At 41.4% G+C, this 22144-nt stretch overlaps 1 protein-coding gene across 4 annotated transcripts in view; it reads right to left on the reverse strand.

Annotated features, from left to right (window-relative positions):
- PUS7 (pseudouridine synthase 7) overlaps nucleotides 1-22144 on the reverse strand; it is a 58208-nt gene that overhangs the window by 14414 nt on the left and 21650 nt on the right. For 2 of the 4 annotated variants that reach the window (XM_053218603.1, XM_027071715.2), the window contains exons 6-9: nucleotides 20020-20131; nucleotides 18399-18476; nucleotides 7230-7358; nucleotides 6216-6341 (exon numbers count right to left, since the gene is read on the reverse strand). In XM_053218603.1, coding sequence (XP_053074578.1) covers nucleotides 6216-6341; nucleotides 7230-7358; nucleotides 18399-18476; nucleotides 20020-20131 — 445 coding nt within the window. The remainder of the gene's footprint in view (nucleotides 1-6215; nucleotides 6342-7229; nucleotides 7359-18398; nucleotides 18477-20019; nucleotides 20132-22144) is intronic. The other 2 variants (XM_053218604.1, XM_053218605.1) reach the window with 2 other exon arrangements.

Raw genomic sequence — 22144 nt, forward strand, 5'->3', positions numbered from 1 at the left:
CTCTGCACACATTAAACATTAATCCCCATCTCTTCCTCCTCCCAGCTCCTGGCAACCAGCACTCCACCTTGCGTATGCGTCTAACCATTCTAGGTCCTCACGTAAGAGGAATTACAGTTATTTGTCCTTTTGTGACTGGCTAATTTAGCATAAAGGTCTTCAAGGTTTATAATCTTGTAGCATGTGTCACAAATTCCTTCCTGTCAAGGCTGAATGATATTCCATTGTATCTATGTACCATGTTTTGTTTATGCATTCACTTGTTAATGGAAAGTTGGTTGCCTCCTTCTTCTGGCTATTGTGAACAGTGCTCAAAAACATAGGCATATAAATATATGTTGAGTGTTTGCTTTCACTTCTTTTGGGTATATACTCATAAATGGAATTTATGGACCATACGCTAATTCTACATTTAATTTTTTGAAGAGACACCGTATCATTTTCCATAGAGACTGTACCACTTATATTCCTACCAGCAGCGCACAAGGGTTCCCATTTCTCCACATGTTCAACACTTGTTTTATTGTCTTTTTTTTTAACTAATGGCATTTCTAATGGGTATATAGTATCGCATTGTGATTTTGATTTCCATTTCCTTAATGATTGGTAATACTGAGCATCTTTTCATTATTAGCTTATTAGTCATTAATGTATCTTCTTGGAAGAGGGGCGCCTGGGTGGCTTGGTTGGGTGTCTCACTTCAGCTCAGGTCATGATCTCATGGTCTGTGAGTTCAAGTCCCCCGTCAGTCTCTGCTGACAGTTCAGTCTGGAGCCTGCTTCGGATTTTCTGTCTCCCTCTCTATCTGCCTCTCCCCTGCTCACATTGTCTCTCTCTCTCAAAAATAAACATTACAAATATTTAAAAAATATGTATCTTCTTGGAAGAAAGTTCAAGTTCTTTGCCCATTTTAAATCAGGTTATTTTGCTGTTGTGTTGTAGGAACTCTATATATTTTGGATATTAACCCCTCATCAGATACATAATTTGCAAACATTTTCTCCCCTTCTGTGGGTTGCTTTTTCATTCTGTTGATAAGTGTCCTTTGGACACAAAAACTTTTTATTTTCTTAAATTTAAATTTTACTTAAGTTTTAGTTAACATATTGTGAAACACTGGTTTCAGGAGAATTCAGTGATTCATCACTTCCATACAACACCCAGTGCTCATCACAAGTGCTCTCCTTAGAACCCATCACCCATCTAATCTCATCTCCCACCGAGCTCCCTCGATCAACCCTGTTTGTTCTCTATCATTAAGAGTTTCTTGTGGTTTATTTGCCTCTCTTCCTTTCCTCCCACCCCTTCCATACATTCATCTATTTTGTTTCTTAAATTTCACATATGCGTGAAATCATATAGTATTTGTCTTTCTCTTACTTTGCTTAGCATGATATGTGCTAGCTTCATCCACATCATTGCAAAGGACGAGATTTCATTCTTTGTGAAGGCTGAATAATATTCCATTGTACATATATATACACATCTTCTTTATCCATTCATCAGTCAATGGACATTTGGGCTCTCTCCATAGATTGGCTATTGTTGATAATGCTGCTATGAACACTGGGGTGCAGGGACCCCTTTGAATTTTATTTTTGTATTCCTTGGGGAAATACCTAATAGTGCAATTGCTGGATCATAGGGTAGTTCTATTTTTAGTTTTGAGGAACCTCCATACTGTTCTCCAGAGTGGCTGCACCAGTTTTCATTCCCACCAACAATGCAAGAGGGTTCCTGTTTCTTCACACCCTTGCCAATATCTGTTGCTTCTTGTGTAATTCTAGCCATTCTGGTAGGTGTGAGGTGGTATCCCATCATGTTTTTGATTTGTATTTCTATCTGTATTTTGATTTGTATTTTGATGATGAGTGATGTTGAGCATCTTTTCATGTCTGTTAGCCATCTGGATATTGTACACAAATATCTTAAATTTTATGGAGTCCAACCTATTTTTTTCTTTTGGTGTTATAACCAAGAAATTGGCAACCAAATGTCATGAGGTTTTCTCGTTTTCTTCTAATTTTATAGTTATAGCTCTTATGTTTAGGTCTTTGATCTATATTAATTCTGGTAAATGGTGTACGATAAGGGTCCAACTTCATTTTTTAATGTTTATACCCAATTTCCCCAACACAACTTACTGAAAAGACAGTCCTTTACCATTGAATGGTCTTGTCATCCTTGTTATTTGACCATATATGCAAAGATTTATTACACCTTTAAAGAAAAATGTTTTACTTAGGTGTAATTCATGTATCCATATAATTCATCCATTTAAGTACACAATATAATGGCTTATGGTATACTCACAGAATTGTGCAACATCACACAATCAATTCTGGAACATTTTTATCACCCAAAAAGAAATCCTGCACCCATGAGCAGTCACTATCTATTACTCCTCCCCCAGACCTAGGCACCACTAATCAACTTCCTTTCTCTATGGATTTGTGTAATCTGGATAACTCATATAAATGCATCCTACAGTATTTTGCCTTTTGTGACTAGCTTCTTTCACTTAGCATGTTTTCAAGGTTTATCCATGTTGTAGCAAGTATCAGTACTCCATTCTCTTTTATTGTCCCTTTGTTTTAAGGGGGGGTAGGGGAGGGGTAGAGGAGGAGAGAGAGAATCTTAAGCAGGCTCCATAGCCAGCCTGGAGCCCAGCTCAGGGCTCGATCTCACGAATCATGAGATCATGACCTGAGCCAAAATCAAGAGTCAGAGGCTTGGGGCACCTGGGTGGCTCAGTCAGCTGAACTTCTGACTCTTGGTTTTGGCTCAGGTCATGGTCTCACAGTTGGTGGATTTGAGTCCCACGTGGTGGTCACAGTATGGAGCCTGCTTGGGATTCTCTCTCCCTTTGCAAATAAATAAAACTTAAAAAAAAAAAAAAAAAAGAGGTGGAGGCTTAACCAACTGAGCCACCCAGGTGCTCATTGTTTATTTTTATTGTTGAATAATATTCCATTGTGTGGATACATCACATTTTGTTTATCTATTTATCAGTTGATGGACATCTGGGTCGTTTCCCTTTTTTTGGCTGCTATAAACATTGGTGTAAACTTTTGTATGACGCACATTTTCAAATTCTTGAGTATATACCTAGGAGCGCAACAGCTGAGTCATATGATATTTGGTGTAGAGGACTAGCCAGGCTGTTATCCAAAATAGGTATACTATTTTACATTTTTACCAGCAGGGCATGCAGGTTCCAATTTCTTCACATCCTCACCAACACTTTTTATTGTAAGCCTTTTTGACTTTAGCCATCATAGTGGATGTGAAGTGATAGCTCACTGGGGTTTTAAATTCCTTTTCCCTAATGATTAGTGATTCCCTAATGATGTTGAACATCTTTCCATGTGCTTTCTGGCCATTAATCTATGTTCTTTGGAGAAATGTCTACTCAGATCACCTGTTTTTATTTTAGTTATTTTTTTTGGAGACAGAGTGTGCACGTGTATGTGAGTGGGGGAGGGGCAAAAGCAGAGAGAGAGAGAGAGAGAGAGAGAGAGAGAGAGAGAGAGAGAGAGAGAAAATATCTTAAGCAGGCTCCACGTGGGCTTGTCACAGACCCTGGGGTCATGACCTGAGCCGAAATCAAGAGTCAGACACTCAAAAGACTGAGCCACCCAGGTGCCTCTCACTTGCCCGTTTTTAGACTGTCATTTGTCCTTGTGTCTTTGCTTTGTAAGAGTTCTTTAAAAATCTTGGATGTAAGTCACCCTTCCAAAACTCAAAACTAAGGGTTTTGTTTTTTGTTTTTGTTTTCCTATGATGGTAACAGTGGGCTTCTTTGAAGCTAGGAAATATTCTTATGTTGTGGAAACTGTCGATTTGGGATTCTAAATGCACTGTATACTCATACTGTATACTTAAGGCATGCAATGCAATTTTTGTTCCTTTATATTTTTGATAAATCTGATCTCATTTTCATTAATCATTTTACACTATCTTTGGAGTACAAAATTTGCAGGGTCCCACCGCTGTTCTTCTGCCAAATTCATTACAAATTCAAAAGTTGATACAGTTTTCCCTTAAATATTCTGTCCCATAATACAATTAACATCTTCACTATCTTTATCAATGTCCTTTGGCCATTTAGCAAGATTGAAAACATCATCATTTATTATCTAATAATAATGATTACCAGTTACTTTAGTTTTCTTCTTGGCAAAAATTCTTTCTGTGCTTAGGATGCTTTAGTTTTAAAATATTACTTTCTGGGGGCGCCTGGGTGGCTCAGTTGGTTGAGTGTCCGACTTCGGCTCAGGTCATGATCTCACAGTCCGTGGGTTCGAGCCCCGCGTCGGGCTCTGTACTGACCGCTCAGAGCCTGGAGCCTGTTTCAGATTCTGTGTCTCCCTCTTGCTGACCCTCCCCCACTTGCACTCTGTCTCTCTCTGTCTCAAAAATAAATAAACATTTTAAAAAAAAATATTACTTTCTGGGGACGCTTGGATGGCTCAGTTGTTTGAGCTTTCGACTTTTGATTTTGACTCAGGTCATGATCCCAGGGTCATGGGATGGAGCCCTGCATCAGACTCCACGGTGAGCATGGAGCCTGCTCAAGATTCTCTCTCTCTCTCTCTCTCTCTCTCTCTCTCTTTCAAATAAAATACTATTTCTGCTTATTGAGCACTTACTGTATTTAAGGCATAGAAATAGATGCTGCATAGACACCATGTCACTTCCATTTCACCACCCTGTGGGGTTAGTATTATGATCTCCATTTTACAGATGAGTAGTCTGAGGCTCAAAACCCAAGTCTGACTTTACTGCCTGAGCTTTTAACTTTTACAACACTGCCTAAAGAGGTAGAGGAATACTACATCACAGATTTTTATCATGTTGTGTTTTTAAAAACACATGAACAGATGCAACTTCGTGTAGTCGGCTGCTGCAACCATGCACTGGAAGTCCAGAAAAGTCCTCTGTTCCTAGGACTATGGAGGAAAACTGGTGAGCTCCAGCAAACCCCAAGCCTAAATTTCACCTTTGCTACAACAGGGGTTTGAAACCCAAGTAAGAATGCAAACTATGTAAGCTCTCACATTACCACCAACTCATAACCTCTACAATCCTAACTCCCATGAGAATGATTACTTTATGTAACACAGTCTACAGGACAGCAGGGCAGCATATACAGGTTTAGGTTTATGAAACCAAGTATTTAGTTATTTTTCTAGTTAATTTACTTACTCATTAAGTAACCTCTACACCCAACATGGGGCTCGAATAACGCCGAGAGTCTAAGTGTTTATTGATGGGATCCCCACCGTACCTTACCCTAGAGGGATTCCCTATTTACTGCCTAAAAGAGAATCAGATTTCTTTTTAATTTTTAAATATTTATTTTTGAGATAAAGAGTGCAACCAGGGGAGGGGCAGAGAGAGAAGGGGACAGAGGATCTGGAGTGGGCTCTGCGCTGACAGCAGTGAGCCTGATGTGGGCTCGACCTCATGAACAGTGAGATCATGACCTATGCTCAAATGACTGAGCCACCCAGGCGCCCCAAGAGAATCAGATTTCTTAAAATAAATTCTACCACGCAATTTATATTCTATGCCACTGTCTTTAAAGGTGGGAGAGTGGAGATGTAAGTTTAATAAACTGGGAAGTGCTTGTTAACAGAGATCACAAACTACACCATCTCTGTCAGGCTACTCTGGGTCGGAGTCACCCAACTGCTTATTGTACTGAGCCAAGATTTACCTATAAAAAAAGAAACTAAAAACAGAATCCCCGATGGGAGAAAAACTTACTTTTTGGGTTATACCCTTCTGAACATTGATGTATTTTTATTTTTTCCATGTACATGTATTACCTTAAAACACAAAAAAATTAGAAGGATATTATGGATCAGTTGATGAGATACACTGGCTCATTTGGCCCAGACATGAATAGTTATAAATGACAGCAACAGGGCACCTGGGTGGCTCAGTTGGTTAAGTGTGACTTCAGCTCAGGTCATCATCTCATGGTTTGTAAGTTTGAGTCCTGTGTCGAGCTCTGTGCTGACAGTTCAGAGCCTGGAGCCTGCTTCGGACCCTGTGTTTCCCTCTCTCTCTGCCCCTACCCTACTCACGGTCTCTCTCTCAAAAATAAATAAACATTAAAAAAAATTTAAAAATCACAGCAACAAAAAATCTTTCTTCTTTTTTTATGAGAGCTCTTTCAGACAAAAGTTAAGGAATGAAATACAAACCTTCCAACTTGATATGTGGGGACAGCAGTAGTTCCAAATCTTTGCATTCCATAGTAGTTAATAAATCCAATCTCCTTGAGAGAGTTCATGGCTTGCTGAACTTGTTCATCAGTTCCTGTTATATTTCTGTTAAGGGCCCAAATTTCCAGAAAAAAATTTAGTCGCACATATTCATGTATACATATAAATGATATGGCTTAGCTTCCATGCCTTTCCCCTTTTTTAAAAAAAGGTTTTAGGGCTGCCCTGGGTGGCTCAGTCGGTTAAGCGTCTGACTTCAGCTCAGGTCATGATCTCCCGGTTCACAGGTTCAAGCCTGGCATCAGGCTCTATGCTGACAGAGCCTAGAGCCTGCTTCAGATTTTATGTCCCTCTCTCTCTCTGCCCCTCCCCCATTCAAACTCTCTGTCACTCAAAAATAAACATTAAAAAATTTTTTTTAAGTTTTATATAAGTAATCTCTACACCCCACGTGGAGCTCGAACTCATGACTCTGATATCAAGAGTCACATGCTCTTCCTACTGAGCCAGCCAGGTGCTCCTCCCTGCCTTTCCCTTATCCCTGGTAGCCTTCTCTCTACCTCCTGAGGACTCTTTTCTTTTTCTCTTTTCTTTTTTTAAATTATAAATGGAAGCTCTGCACCCACTAAACAATAGCTCTCCTTTCCCCCTCCTACGCCAGGCCCCAGGTAACCTCTACTCTATTTCTTGTGTCTGTGAGTGCGCCCATCCAGGTACTGCATGTAGGCGGAAGCACAGCCTCTTGATCTTTAAACCCTGTGTTGGAAGCAGACAGCTTCTCTCCGAAGGAAGGGCTGAGTTTTGAGAGGTGAGGGGGCGTTGGCACAAATACTCCAGCAGTACTTGCTCTCCTGGCCCTATGGGGCTCTGCTCTGCCTTCCTTTCCTGCCACACCTGTTAGTGCCAGCTCACCTGGGTGGATCACTGGTGCAAACAGACGTGAGGTGCCCCAGCAAGACCCTCTAGTCTGCATTCCTACCTGCAGTTCTTTACCTGAGGACAACAGTGAAGTGGTTCCCTTGAAGCTCTCCCAATTTCAGAGGGTTTTTCTGATAGCTGAAATTCCCTAGCTTAAAGTTCATCAAGCACTTGTTCAAGTGGGCAAGTCTTTGAGCAGTTATTCTAAAAAATATAAAAAAAAAAAAAAAGGAGCACAAAGAGATCATGAAATACTGCCTCACTGAAAAACAGTCCAGGACGCTTGTTCCTTGTTCCTACTTGAAACCAGACTGCAGCACGCTATGAAGAGTGAAAAAGGCACCCCAGCAGCTAGGGTGAGCGTTACTTTCCATTTTCCTCTGGACTGTTCCTCCAGCAAAATGATACTGGTTCATTCTTATTGGACAGATGTAACCTGGGCCATATTTATATTCATAAAGCCTCAAGTTATTTATAATCAGTAATGGGACAATCACGTAGGCGCAATCTGCTACTTTTTGTGACGGGGGAAGGGTGCGGCAAGGGGATAAGAGCAAAGAGCAATCCCATACAACTGCATAGATTGTTATTAAACATTTTAAAGAGTCAGTCCCATTTTCAGAAAAATATTGTAATCTTGCTACAGGAAACTTGGAGAAGTACAAAGAAAGGCAATTTATAGTTTCATTACCTGAAAAAAATGTTAATATCTAACTTTGTAATTCCTCCCATTCTTTTTTTTTCATTCTTTTCTTTTTCTTTTTTTTAAAGTTTATTTTGAGAGAGAGAGGGAGAGAGCAGGGGAGGGGCAGAGAGAGAGAGAGAGAGAGAGAGAGAGAATCTGAAGCATGCTTTTTCACTGTTAAGTGCTGAGCCTGATGTGGGGCTCAAACCCACAAACCATGAGATCATGACCTGAGCTGAAATCAAGAGTCAGACACTTAACCAACTGAACAACCCAGGTACCCCTCCAGTCTTTTCTTCTTAAACACATGATAGATATAGACAGACAGACAGACAGATAGAGATGGAATCTTACCACGAATGTGTACCGTGCTATCATTTAAAAGGTATTAGAAAGTGTTCATGAAAAATCCCTAAGTAGTAATACATGTAGAAAAACAAATAGAGGACTGAAAAACTTTTGTCCTTTCTCCAGCCCTAAACAATTCTCCCCACCAGTAGCCAATGTTAATAGCTTCTCATGTTTCCTTCCAGAAACACTTTCTGTATATAGAAGCATGTAAGTACCTACTGTCTCCTCTCTTTTAAGTATTTTTTGGGAAGCTTTTAACATAAATGTCATATAGATGGAAAAATACACAACTCATAAGTGTTCTGCTTGATGAATTTTCACAAAGTAAACACAACCATGTAACTAATACCCAGATCCTCCCTTTTAGAAAACAAATTTCATTACATTATAAATTGTTCAGCATCTTGCTTTTTTCACTTAAAAATGAATATCTGATGGGGCGCCTGGATGGCTCAGTCGGTTAATCGTCTGACTTTGGCTCAGGTCATGATCTCGTAGCTTGTGGGTCTGAGCCCTGTGTTGGAATCTGCACTGATAGCCTGCTTGGAATGCTCTCTCCTTTTCTCTGCCCCTCCACCCACCCCCCGCACTTTCTCTCTCAAAATAAACTTCAAAAAAAAACAATGAAAATCCGAGGTTTACTTTATTCACGCAGTACTTCTGAAGCTGCCTCATTCTTTGGCCAGCGGCACAAGGATGGCTGCTGTCCTACATGGATATTCAATCCTTTACGTGACCAGTCTCCTTTGAAGGGCATTTAAATTGCTACCTATCTTTTGCTATCACACACAATTCTATAGCAAATAACCTTACACATACTTCTTTGTGCATCTATATAGGTACATGACTGGAATAAATCCCTAGATGTGGATTTAAAATTTTAATCCCTATTGCCCTCCAAAAATGTTTTATCGGGGCGCCTGGGTGGCTCAGTCGGTTAAGCGTCCGACTTCAGCTCAGGTCATGATCTCGCGGTCCGTGAGTTCGAGCCCCACGTCGGGCTCTGTGCTGACAGCTCAGAGCCTGGAGCCTGTTTCGGATTCTGTGTCTCCCTCTCTCTCTCTGACCCTCCCCCATTCATGCTCTGTCTCTCTCTGTCTCAAAAATAAATAAACGGTAAAAAAAAATTTTTTTTTTAATTAAAAAAAAATTTTATCAATTTATGTTCACACTATTAATATGTAAGTGCCTGCTGCCTCATCCCTGGGTCTCCTCCCATAGCATATTATAAACCTTTTTGAGCTCTGCCAGTCTGTTAAGAATGGTATTTTATCTTGGTTTTTACCTACATACTTCCTACTGCGAGGAACATTTAAACATTTCTACATATGTTGACTGCGAACTGCCTGTTTGTTCTGTTACCTATTTTTTTAACCTATTTCTAAGATGTGTTTACTTATTTAGAGAGAGCAAGAGCTCAAGCGTGTACATGAACAAGGGGTGGGCAGAGAGGAAAGATACAGAATCTCAAGCAGGGTCCGCGCTGTTAGCGCAGAGCCTGATGCCGGGCTTGATCTCATGAACCACAAGACCATGACCTGAGCCAAAATCAAGAGCTAGGACGCTCAACCAAGTAAGTCATCCAGGTGCCGCTGCCACCCGCCCCCCCCCACCTCTGCCTTTTTTAAACCTATTTTTGATATTATTTTTCTTGCTGTTTTTATATAGTAAGGTAATCTCTTTACCACACGTTTTGCAAATAATATCTCCCATTTTGTGAATTTAGAGTAGTTTATACTTCAGAAAATTTCCTGACTGTTAAATTATAAAAATTCAAATGACAGAAAGTGGCAACAATGTAATGAACCATATACTTTGCAGGGAGATTGACCAAATGTTAACTTTTCCCAAGATTTACTTTACATCTCTTTCTAGATCTATAAACACCCACACAGTAAATACTTGACTGACCCATGTGAGTTAGTTGCAGACATCACACCTTACTCCTAGAGAGCTGTGTGTGTGTCTCCTAGAACAGGCAGTTGCCTGCCTAACCAAGCGGGTCATGCTCAGGAAGCCTAACATGAAATTCCACACTACCAGTAAGCAGTCCATATCCAAACTCACTCAATTACCCAGTAACACAATTTCGATTTTTTTTTAAGCTCCTTAAATTCAAGATCTAACCGAGGACCACATACTCCCATTGGGACATCTAGTTATTTGCCATTAAGGTATCTGGATCTGCCCAGCCTTTTGCATTACATTGGTATCGGGCTGTTAGCAGAATCCAGGCCAGCTGTTTTACACCATGCCTTTACATTTGGATTTGTCTGATTGACGCCTCGTGATTAGACTTAGGTACACATATTACTTAAGTGATACTGTGGCTTTTTTGGTGTATCACAGCAAAAGGCAATAATGTTCAGTCTGTCCATCACTGATGGTATAAACTTAATCACTGGGTTATGATGGTACTTGCTAGGTTTTTCTACCGTAATGGGACCTTTCTCTCTTTTCCCCTACCATCCATCCATCCATCCATCCATCCACTTAAAAATGTTTATTAGTTTTGAGAGAGAGAGAAAGAAAGAGAACATCAGCAGGAGACAGGCAGAGAGAGGGGAACAGAGGATTAAAGCGGGCTCTACACTGACAGCAGAGAGCCCGATGTGGGGATCCAACTCAGGAACTGTGAGATCCTGACCTGAACAGAGATGCTTAACCGACTGAACCACCCCAGGCGCCCCTTCCTTTCTTTGTAATTAGTAAACTGAAGGGTGGTATTTTAAAAACTGGGCAACTACCCTGTCCTCCCACAGTCTTGCATCGGCTTGTTCAGGTATCTGAGAATTCGTATTGCCTGAAGCAAATACTACTGGATTGATGTGAGTGTTTTTCTGTACTACCACTCCTGCTTTAGCTGGCATTCTTCCGTAAATAAGGACTATATAGTAAAACTGTAGTTATGTTCATGAATTTTTTTTAGTAGGTCTGGGATTTAAGTCATCCTTAAAAAGAGTATTCCTAGTTGGAGATTATTATTAAAGTACGTTAAGTAGAGTACGTTTACAGTTGTTTTCCTAGTAAGAAGGGCACTTCTGTTTTGTTTTGGCTTAGAGTAGTGATTACTTTTTATCATGGCTCATTTAGAGCAGAGTCAGCCTCCATGGGTTCACTAACCCACTAATTCTCACTACTGGGTTTTTACAAGTTTCCACTGGTTGTGGAGAAAAATAGAACTCTGGGCACTGTTGTTCCAGGGGCTGAGGGGGAGCTTCCGTTTCTCGCTCCCCAACCCACCTCTGACGCAAAAAGTGGATGGTTTAGGAAGGAGAAGGATAGGTGATGCTCACTCAGAAGGTTTTCCTGTTCTCACCACCCGCTTTACACCATGCAGCTCGTCGTGCTAAGCAACAAGGAGGTCAAGGGAAGAAAAGGGCAAGTGTTTTTCACATACAGACTGGCAACCAGGTCAGCTGCAGCTCAGTGGCTTGGACTCCACATTTTAAAATTACAGCATCACATGTGCCTTTTTGATTTATGTCCTTTTAAAAAGGTACATTGTGGGGGCACCTGTGTGGCTCAGTCAGCTAAGCGTCCAACTTTGGCTCAGTTAATGATCTCACAATTCACGGGTTCGGGTTCCGCATTGAGCTCTGTGCTCACAGCTCAGAGCCTGGAGCCTGCTTCGGATTCTGTGTCTCCTTCTTTCTCTGCCCCTCCCCTGCTTGCACTGTCTCTCTCCCTCTCAAAAATAAACAAACATCAAAACACTTTTTTTTAAATAATAAAAATAAATTTTTTAAATGTTTATTTTCGAGAGAAAGAGAAAGAACGGGAGCAGGGGAGGGGCAGAGAGAGAGGGAGATACAGAATCTAGAACAGGCTCCAGGCTCTGACCTCTCAGCACACAGCCTGATGTGGGGCTCAAACTCAAGAACTGTGAGATCATGACCTGAGTTGAAGTCGGACACTCAACCAACTGAGCCACCAAGGTGCCCCAGGGATCTGACTCATGATCCTGACTCAGGTCATGACCTTACCATTTGTGGGATTGAGCCCTGAGTCAGGCTCTGTGCTGACAGTGTGGAACCTGTGTGGGATTCTCTTTGCCCCTCCCGTGCTCTCTCAAACAGAAAATAAACTTTAAAAAAATAAGACAATGGTTTTTCATTTGAAATTGATTTTTAATGTTTATTCATTTTTGAGAGACAGAGCACGAGTGGAAGTAGGGCAGAGAGAGAGAAACACACACATGCAGAATCTGAAGCAGGCTCCAGGCTCTGAGCCATCAGCACAGAGCCCAATGCGGGGCTCAAACCCATGAACTGTGAGATCATGACCTGAGTTAAAGTTGGACAGTCAACCAACTGAGCCACCCAGGAGCCCCTCATTTGAGATTTTCAAATTTTGTCATGTTAAAATATTTTTATATTGTTATGACAACATTCATCTCTACTTTGGTAAAGAGGTTTTTTAAAATTAGAAATAATCTGGAGTGTCTAGGTGTTTTAGTCGTTTAATTGTACAACATGGGCTCAGGTCACGATCTCTTGGTTCACAAGTTCGAGCCCCACATCAGGCCCTGTGCTGACAGCTCAGAGCCTGGAGCCTGCTTTGGATTCTGTATCTCCGTCTCTCTCTGTGCCTCTCCTGCTTGTGCTGTCTCTGTCTCTCAAAAATAAACATTAAAAAAGAAAATTAAAAAAAATAAAATAAAATTAGGAATAATCCAATATGCTTGAAAATAATTCATCAATTGAAATTTACTTTTTTACTTAAGATTCCCCAATTTGTGCCATCTGGGTTGTTCACAAGTTCTCAAAATTATAAATAATGCTGCATAGTATATCATTGCACATAAGAAAACAGTTTTAAGTTTTTCTAAATTCAGATTTGCTCTGAAAAGATAGCTACTCTGAGAACTACTACAATGAAGAGCGTTTGTGCTTCACTTTGTTGAATAATATACTTTACGCTCTAGACTGGTTTTCAGCACTGGTCCCTGAGCTCATTCCTGCTAGCGGGAGACATGGTCCAGCTGTGGCCTGAAATACAAGAGTTGGAAGTGTGGGTGTGTGTGTCTGAAAGTGGATTCTGGGCCTCGGGCCTGTATAAAAGGCTGAGCTCTGCCCCAAAGTGCCTGGTCTATACACCCAAAGTAGCAGATCGTGGACGTAGCCCCACAAAGGGGTGAACCGTGCCCTGCAGTGTCTGAAGTCCCAGTGTTACATGAAAAATTATTGGGTTTTATCTTATTCCTTAGTTAAAAATATGCTGCTACTGAGTTAAATAAATTGCTTAAAATGCACCTATATAATATCAGCTTGCCATTTCATCTCACAGAATTCTCTTTTTCTTTGCTGAAAATTTCCCTATACTTTCTGAAGACAATCAATTCTTTGATGCATATCAATCAGCTTATTTGTTTCCTAGTTCAATATGTGCAGAAGCAGGCTGACCAAATTTGAGAAAAAAAAAATCTGTCATTGCCCCATTAACACAAAATGTAGGAAGCTAACCAGAAGTTGGGAAACGGGCAGAGCTCGTACTCCATCCCCTCCCCACCACCAACCCCTTGTCCAACCTGAGAACCACATAGCACAGAGCAGGTCAGGTCCAGCCTTGGACCAGCTGCTCAGAGCAGCTCCATTAGCAAAGGGGCACCAGGCATTGACTGCATACAGAGGGGGACACTGGCGGAACCAACAAGGCATAAATTCATCCAGGAACTATATCCCAAAGAATTCAGGAGGCAGAGGGATTATGATGCACAGAGTGAGGAAGACAAGGACAGAACTCCTCTTTGGTCAGTAACAACTACACAGAAACAAAATAAGTTTTGGCAGCTCTGGGGAGATCCTGGAGGGTACTCTGAGAGAGCCATGGAGGTGCCTGACAGCTCTGTTGTTTTCCTTCTTTTTAAAGCTGAGATAGAATTAACATAACCTAAGATTGGTAATTTTAACTGTTACAAAGTTCAGTGCTTTTAGTATATTCACAATGTTGTGCAACAGTTACGGCTATCTAATCCCAGAGCATTTCCATGATCCCAAAAAACCCTACACCTACTTACCCCTTTCCCACTAGCTGTAGCCCCTGGCAAGCACTCACCTACTCTCTGTCTCTACACATTTCCCTGCTGTGGACATTGCATATAAATGTAATCAGATCATATGTGGCCTTTGGTGCCTGACTTCTTTTACTCAGCATCACATTTTAAAGATTCACCCATGCTGTAGTATGCATCAGTACTCCATTCCTTCTTATGGATGCATCACATTCTGTTGCCAATCCCTTTATTTTAAAGTTTTTTAATTCTTTATTTCTTTTTGAGAGAGAGAGAGAGAGAGAGAGAGAGAGAGAGAGAGAGAGAGAGGGGAAGTCACAGAATCCGAAGCAGGCTCCAGGCTCTGAGCTGTCAACACAGAGCCTGATGCAGGGCTCGAACACACGAACCATGAGATCATGACCTGAGCCGAAGTCAGACATTTAACCAACTGGGCCACCCAGGCGCCCCTCTATTGTCTATTCTTGAACATACAACAGACATGTATTTCTGAATCCCACTGGCACAGGAGAAAGCAGGAGCTATACTCGTTCTGAAGGATGGGTATTCCCTGATAAGAGATGAAGTGGTATAGACAGTATCTTCATGATACTGTTCACAGTTGTAATTTTGACGATCTCAGATGGAGCTCTCTGGTTTGTAAATTCATAGTGAATTCTGTGAGTAACTTGGGAATACTAAAAATCTCACTCTCAAACATAAGGAGCCAACGTAAGCAACAGGTTGCATATCAGCCCTTATTAACAAAGGCACTGAAACTGGCCCAGGTTCAAAAAGGAGACTGGCAGGAAGAGGCAAGAAAAGAAACAAATCATTCTGAATGAGGCTGTTCCTGCCTGAGATCCTGTGAAAATGACGAGGTGGCTGGAGAGTTACATGAAGCTGAAAAGCAATGCTGCTTACCCCTAGGATTGAGCGATTCAGCAATAATTAAAATGCCTGTGTGGCAGAGAGGGTTTATCCTGTCTACCAGTTCTCACGGGAAAGGCCGCCTGCCTGGCCCCGGGTATCGTTAAGCAAACGAAGGGTGTAGTCTGCATCCGCGAGATAAGTGCTATGTGCTTTCCAAAGGCCAATGCTGAGGTGTCTAATATGGTTTCTTACTAAGTCAACAGGAAGATGATAAAAGCAGCAAAGGGCTATGGAGACAGAGCGCAGTGTGATCAAGTAGGACACCTGGTGGCTGACCAAGAAGAGAGATAAATATCTTCATTCCAAATATTCAAAGATTTCACATCATGTAATGCAATCTAGAAGGAGATGCCATGTTCTGACCCTCAAATTAGCAAATGATTTATTTTATTAAAAAACAATTTTAACATTTATTTATTGTTGAGCGACAGAGTGTGAGTAGGGAAGGGGCAGAGAGAGAGGGAGACACAGAATCTGAAGCAAGTTCCAGGCTCTGGGCTGTCAGCATAGAGCCTGATGTGGGGCTCGAACCCACAAACCGTGAGATCATGACCTGACCTGAAGTCAGACGCTTAACCGACTGAGCCACCCAGACATCCCTGATTTTTTTTTTTTTTTTTTTTTTTTTTTTAAAATCACAAGTTGTGTTAGGGAGGATTCTGGGGAAGCAGAATAGAGGTGGTAAGTTGGTACTGCCTTTCCATAGGGTAATTAGGCCTTGGTATCAAAAACCCAAAACCTGAGTTTCACATTCTCTTTAAGTCAGAATTCCACCGCTAAGTTTATCTTAATGGAGTTTTCACAGATGTGCCCAAGATTTAGCTACTGATATGTCTGTCATGGAATTGCTTATAATAGCAAGAAATGGGAAACAATGTCAACATCCCCAAATAGAGTAACAGTTCATAAATTAGGATTCGCCATATATCTAAATATCTTTTGCTATGTACTAAAAGGGAAAGAGGTACACCATTTACTGTTCACGAGAACACATTCTATATAAATATTTTGGTTCAAAGGAAAAGAGTCGCTCACAAAAAACACACTGAGCTGTGCACAAGGCAACTAGGAGGAAGGACAATTATGGCTTAACTTTCACTTTCTACCTCGTTCTTTCTGTGATGAAAACAAAACTAACTTATTTATTTTTTAAAAGATTTTGTTTTTAAGTCACCTCCACACCCAACATGGGGCTTGAACTCACAACCCTGAGATCAAGAGTTGCATGCTCCACTGACTGCCAGCCAGGCGATGAATTTACTTTTTTTTTTTTTACTTATTTTTTAATTTATGTGAAAAAAATTCACAGAGCCAGCCAGAAAACACAGGAATTGTCTACAATGATATTTTAGCTCCCAAAGGGAAGGCAAGAACCATGGAGGATGGAAAACCTGAGCCCTCAAATCACTGCTGTTCCCCATTTCTGACTAGCCCCCACCGGCCCACTCCCCCTGGAGGCGATTTCAAATCCTCACACTCTTTTCAAGTTCCCCTCCCCACTCCTGCCCCCTCCACTCTCAGCAGAGGACTCCACATTCTATGTGTCATGGGAAGAAAAGGAACAGGCCACCAAGTAGAACTTCTTCAGGTATCTTGTGCTGCTCTCTTTCAAACACATCAGCATTTGCACACACAGTAAAGTCACGGAGAGCAGACGTTCTTACTCTGCTTTCACTACTACATCCTGCCTCCATCCCAAGGTCAAGGAGGAAAAGGACTGGAAAATGCAGCAGGGTGCAACCGGACGCTTAACCCCAACACCAGTGCAAGTGAATCCCAACAGTGGGAAAGCAGCAGACTACAGGGGATTGTGGGGCAGAGGAGATGCCACCTCAACTCTATGAAAAGATATGGGAATTACAAATAAATACACGTATTTACTTTCAGCGAGAACAGCAAGTATAAACGACTTTACTTTTCATTACAGCATAATTAACCTGTGGTAAGCTGTACATATTCAAAACGTACATGTTTTATCGTGTGAATAGGCCCAGGAAACCATGGCCACATTCAAGATAATGAACACACACGGAAGTTTCCTCCTGTCCCTTTATTTCTCCCTCCCATCACTCCTTACCTTGGGGGGAGGAGGGGGCATAGAGGAAAGCCTAAATTTGTCTGACGTCACAGAGCTACAAGTACATCTTTTCCCCTTCCTTTCACTAAGCTGGCTGGGTTCAGAGCTCCGTTCTCCCACCCCCAGGACATTGCAATGGCCCTGATCTCCAGGGTTACCCACCTGCTCCAGTCACAACCCCTACTCCTGCCCCTAAACATGATCCCTCTGTTTATTATATCACGGTCAAGTCCAAGATCCTCACCGAGGCCTATGGCCCCTCAGGATCTGGATCCTGCCGTTCCCTTGAGCCTTATTTTTGCTAGCTCCCCAAGACTCAAGTGCCTGCCAGGTACCCCATGTGCTGCACTCCCCAACTCGTTTCCAGCGTCTTTTCACAAGCTGTTTTCTTGATTCAAACCAGCAACCCCAGACCCTCACGGCCCCAGGAAACTCCAACTTGTCCTTCTAGAATCTGGACCAGTGGTTCTCAACCAAGGCGATTTTGCCCTTTAGGGAACATTTGGCAAAATCTGGAGACATTTTTGGTTGTCACAGCTGGGGGGCAGGGGAATGGGTTGGGGGAGAATGCTGCTGGCATCTAGTGGGTAGTGACAAGGGCCACTGCTAAACGTGCACAGGACAGCCCCCAGCAAAGAATTACCCACTTCAAAAGGTGATGGCACAGGCCAAGAAGCCCTGATTAGATGAAAACTCGCACATCCCAATTTCTGTGCAAGCCCTCCCTGGCCTGTCCCCCAAAACAAGCCCCACGCTTTGTTGTCAGGTCTGTCCCAACAACCCCCCATTTTAGCCTTTATCGCACTGTGTGAGAAGTTCTGATTTACTTGTCCTCCTGCTCCATTAAATTATAATTGCTTCTAATGCAGAGACCATCTTTTCATCTGTATATCCCTGGTGTGTAACAAAAGAGCTCATTCACTGTTTTGTAATTAAATTTTAAATAACTCGTATTAATAATGAATGAACAACAGAGAGGAAGGAGAGAAAGAAGCACTTATTCTCCTGGCTCTACCACAAAAATCCTTTAAAAACCACACAAATAATACATGTTTGCTGTAAAAATGTTACAAAATACAGATAAGAAGGAAAAAAAATGTGTTTTTGAATAGGCAGAAGCAACCGTTTCAAGGGGGGAGCGGAGGACTCTGGAAGGTGGTGCTAGGGTTTCTGCAGAACGAGTCCCAGTATGTACTCTATACTTACTTGAGAACAGCAATCTCTTGAACGGTTATGGCCCGTTTATCTTTGGTTCCCATGTAGGAGAATATGTTTGGTTTGACTCTGGTAAAACAAAAACAAACGTATGAACTTGCACACCATTAGGAAACTGTATTTCTCGTAATTTAAGATTCAAAATAAATATAAGAAAGTAAACGTCGCCCAAATAACTCCTTTCTTAGCAGGGCCCGACTTAGAACATTTGTGGTGAGTGAGTAGCATGTCATTCAAAGACTGGCTAGCCAGTAACCACAAAGGAAACAATGCATTTCCTACTGATCGCGGGCTGTTCATTAGATTACACACCTGTGAAGGTAAAGAGAAACTCATTTCTGATAACATACCACTCTGAAAATTTTACATCTTCAGTTTTTAAAAAGTTAATAATAATGTGAAGTTTCCAAAAACACATGCTATTTCTTTGCATTAAGAAAGCCAAATGCTAAAATAGGGATAGGAATAGTTTTGATGTAAAAGTGTAAGTAACTACGTTAGCTAAGAAGTATTCTACAGAAACCGTTCCACATGAGAAGGAAAACCACAGGAAAAATTTCTTGAACTCTGTGCACTCCCCAACTGCAGATCTGAGAGGAACTCCCTCCCCAGTGGTCTATTCTCCCAGGCTCAGGTACAGACAGGTACCACTGACTCTCTCCCAGACAGCTAACAACTGGAGTAAAATAAAATGTTACTTAGAGAGTACTGCGTCCTACAAGTTGAATGATCTTTTCCCCCAAATCCATATGTGGAAGCCCTGACCCCCACTAACTTAGAACAGTAACTGTATTTGGAGATAGGGCCTTTCAAGAGGGGGTTAAGTTAAAATGAGGCCAGTTTAGGGTGGGCCTTCCGAGCTGACTGGTGTTCTAAAAAGAAGGGAAAATTTGACCACATAGACCCCAGGGACACATGCACACAGAGGGAAGACCATGGCAGGACACGGAGAGCCGGTGGCCATCTGTAGGCCAAGAAGAGGCCTCAGAAAAAAAACAAGTCTTGGGACTTCTAGTCTCCAGAGCTGTGAGAAAATTTGTTTGCTACTTAAGCCACCAGTCTGTGATATTTTGTTATGGCAGCCACAGCAAACTATCACACTGTGTACCATGTTTAAACTGGGTTTACTATGTATCAGAAAGTAAATTTCCATTGCACACAGATTTGCTGCGGTGTCTGTATCCATGATGGAAGAAAAATTCTTCGGCACCAGGCCCATCCTCAGAGACTCCATCTCTGCTATATTTGCACTCCTATGAGAAAATCTGACTGGTCTCAGGTTTTCAATCTAGTCAATCTCCAAGAATTAAGAGTTTACAGTCTAGTAAAGCAAATCCCAGCAAACACATTGAAGCATGGGCTTCCGGGGGAGCAGGTTAATTTTTACTTTCAGCTGGACAGACTGGTAACTCTCAGCTCTACGTGAACTACTCACTTAAAGAATTTCCACCTCGGATCACTGGCAATAAGCAAGGAGGTTAGAAGAATTCACCTACTACCTAAGGAAACTATAATTGGGAGACACATTTGCTATCCATTTGCCTGTTTTCCCACTCCTTTTTCATTAGCGTGCAAAGAGGATTTTGTATGGGCACAAGAACAAGATACTAACCGTAAATATTTAGACAGTACGTTAATAGCATCCATGGTGTCTTTGTTTTCCTTGTAGAGTACAAAGTGGCAGTAACTTCCCCTAGATTTTGGCCAAGAATGTTTTCTTGGATCTTAAAAACAAAAAAATTAAATGTTATATATACCATAATAAAAGCGATCTAAGTTTTTTATTATGAAACCTACAAGCTCATTTTTCACCAAAGAACCTCTGAGTGAGAAATCAGATCTAGTCTGACAAGAAATACAGGTTAAATGGTTACAGTAGTGCAGACTATAGGAATTATACTTCCTGTGATTGGGTACGCAACATTGTCCATATTTACAATCAAAAGCTGAAATGCAGGTTGTGTGATAAATGAGGGAGACTAAACAGCGGTCCTCACACAGAGAAACAGAGAGGTCCACCGTTCCCCCGATGGCTTCTAGGTGGGTACTGGCCTTCTAGAACACACACAGTCCAGAGGGAAACAGCACTCCAGTTGGCATCTATACACCTTGCTTTGTGTCCTCGGCCAGGTGTTCACACACCCCGGATGGACGCCTCCACAGGGACGGGGATAAAGTTTGTGAAAGTTGCCACAGTGACAGGTTTGAATTTTCCAAAGGCTACTTCGGTCACAAAAGTTTAGTTAATACTAGTTGGTTTACAAATGTTTACCTGACAGAGCAAGCAGCTACCATTGAAAACAAAACGGGTCATTATTCTTGGGGAAAAGGAAACTAAAAATTAAGCCAAGTTAAACGTTAACTTCTGAACTACAGTTAGTTTGATTGTTCAACTTTCTGAACACTGGCAAATCTGTCCAGACTTCAGAGAACTTTTAAAAGTATTCTTTTAAACGAACATTTTTAACTATACTGTAATGTAGAAGACAGATTTTTAAAAAAATATTAGGATTTAAACTTTGATTTTGAAAAATCAACATATTTGGGAGAAAATATGTAAGCCACAATCACACTTTCAGACGCTGTACAATAAGACTCGTGGGTCTGGAGCAACACACAGCTGCCACTGTTACCTGAACACATCTAATTCACTTGATTTCTGTAGCTCCATGAAAGAACAACTGTGGAAAAATACTTCATACAATCCTTAAGAGTCGTCTTCTCTTAAAAATGTTCCCTTGTCTTTGTCCCTAAAATAATCCTTTAGCATGAACTCATGAATCCTTCCTCTTCACAGAGATAAGAAACTCCTGGCACTGAAGTTGCTAAGACACCTGGCTTTGTCAAGGCAAAAAGCATTCTCGATAGGCCAGTGATTTATGCTACAACGTAAAGAACAAATGAACCAATAAATCATCTCGGAAAACTGCCACAGCACGTATGCTAGGCGATTGGCTTTTCCTTTCTGATAAATATGAACGTGAGTCTTTTCTGTCTTGGAGAAAAAAAGTATTTCTTTGGCTCTTGGTGTGAATTCCTCACAACTCATCCTCAGAAGATTGTGAATAAGAGTATTATTTTTGGCTTTCCTTCCAGCTCACTACAGTGAAATAAAACTGTCTATACTTAGCACTTGGGAGAAAAATCATTGGCATTTCATTTTATCTATATGAAACACCAACCGCTCTTACCTGCTGCAGTTCTGACCTCTGTCCAAATGCACAGCATAAAGAGCACAAGAGAGCAATGTTTAATTCAGAATAACGTTAAAGTGCTTAAGAGGTGAACATGCAAATGCTCGCATGGACAGGTTACCGAGGACTGCTACGGCACCTGCTAGTCATGTGGTGGGTTAACAGCCATTCAGACACGAACAATGGAATGTCTCAGAGGCACATGGTGAACGAGGAAAAAACTCACCTACAGGGACAAGCCTCCCTGTCTCAACCTCCTCACCTCCTCACAATGACATGTCAGTGTGTCCTCAAAGTTGCATGGGTACACTGTCTGTACCCGCGGGATGTAGCAAAAGGTTTAAGACTGAATACAATACACCATACACCTGAAACTAATATTACACTCTTATGTCAACACACTGCAATTTAAATAAGAACTTAAAAAAAGACTGAATACAAAATGCTTCCACATTTAGAGACTTGTTTTCACAGAGTACTACCTAAGATTATTTTTAAGATTACCTAAGTAATTACTGCTTTGTGTTTTTCTGGGTTTTATGA

Source organism: Acinonyx jubatus, chromosome A2, assembly GCF_027475565.1.
Source record: "Acinonyx jubatus isolate Ajub_Pintada_27869175 chromosome A2, VMU_Ajub_asm_v1.0, whole genome shotgun sequence".
NCBI classification, from domain to species: domain Eukaryota; kingdom Metazoa; phylum Chordata; class Mammalia; order Carnivora; family Felidae; genus Acinonyx; species Acinonyx jubatus.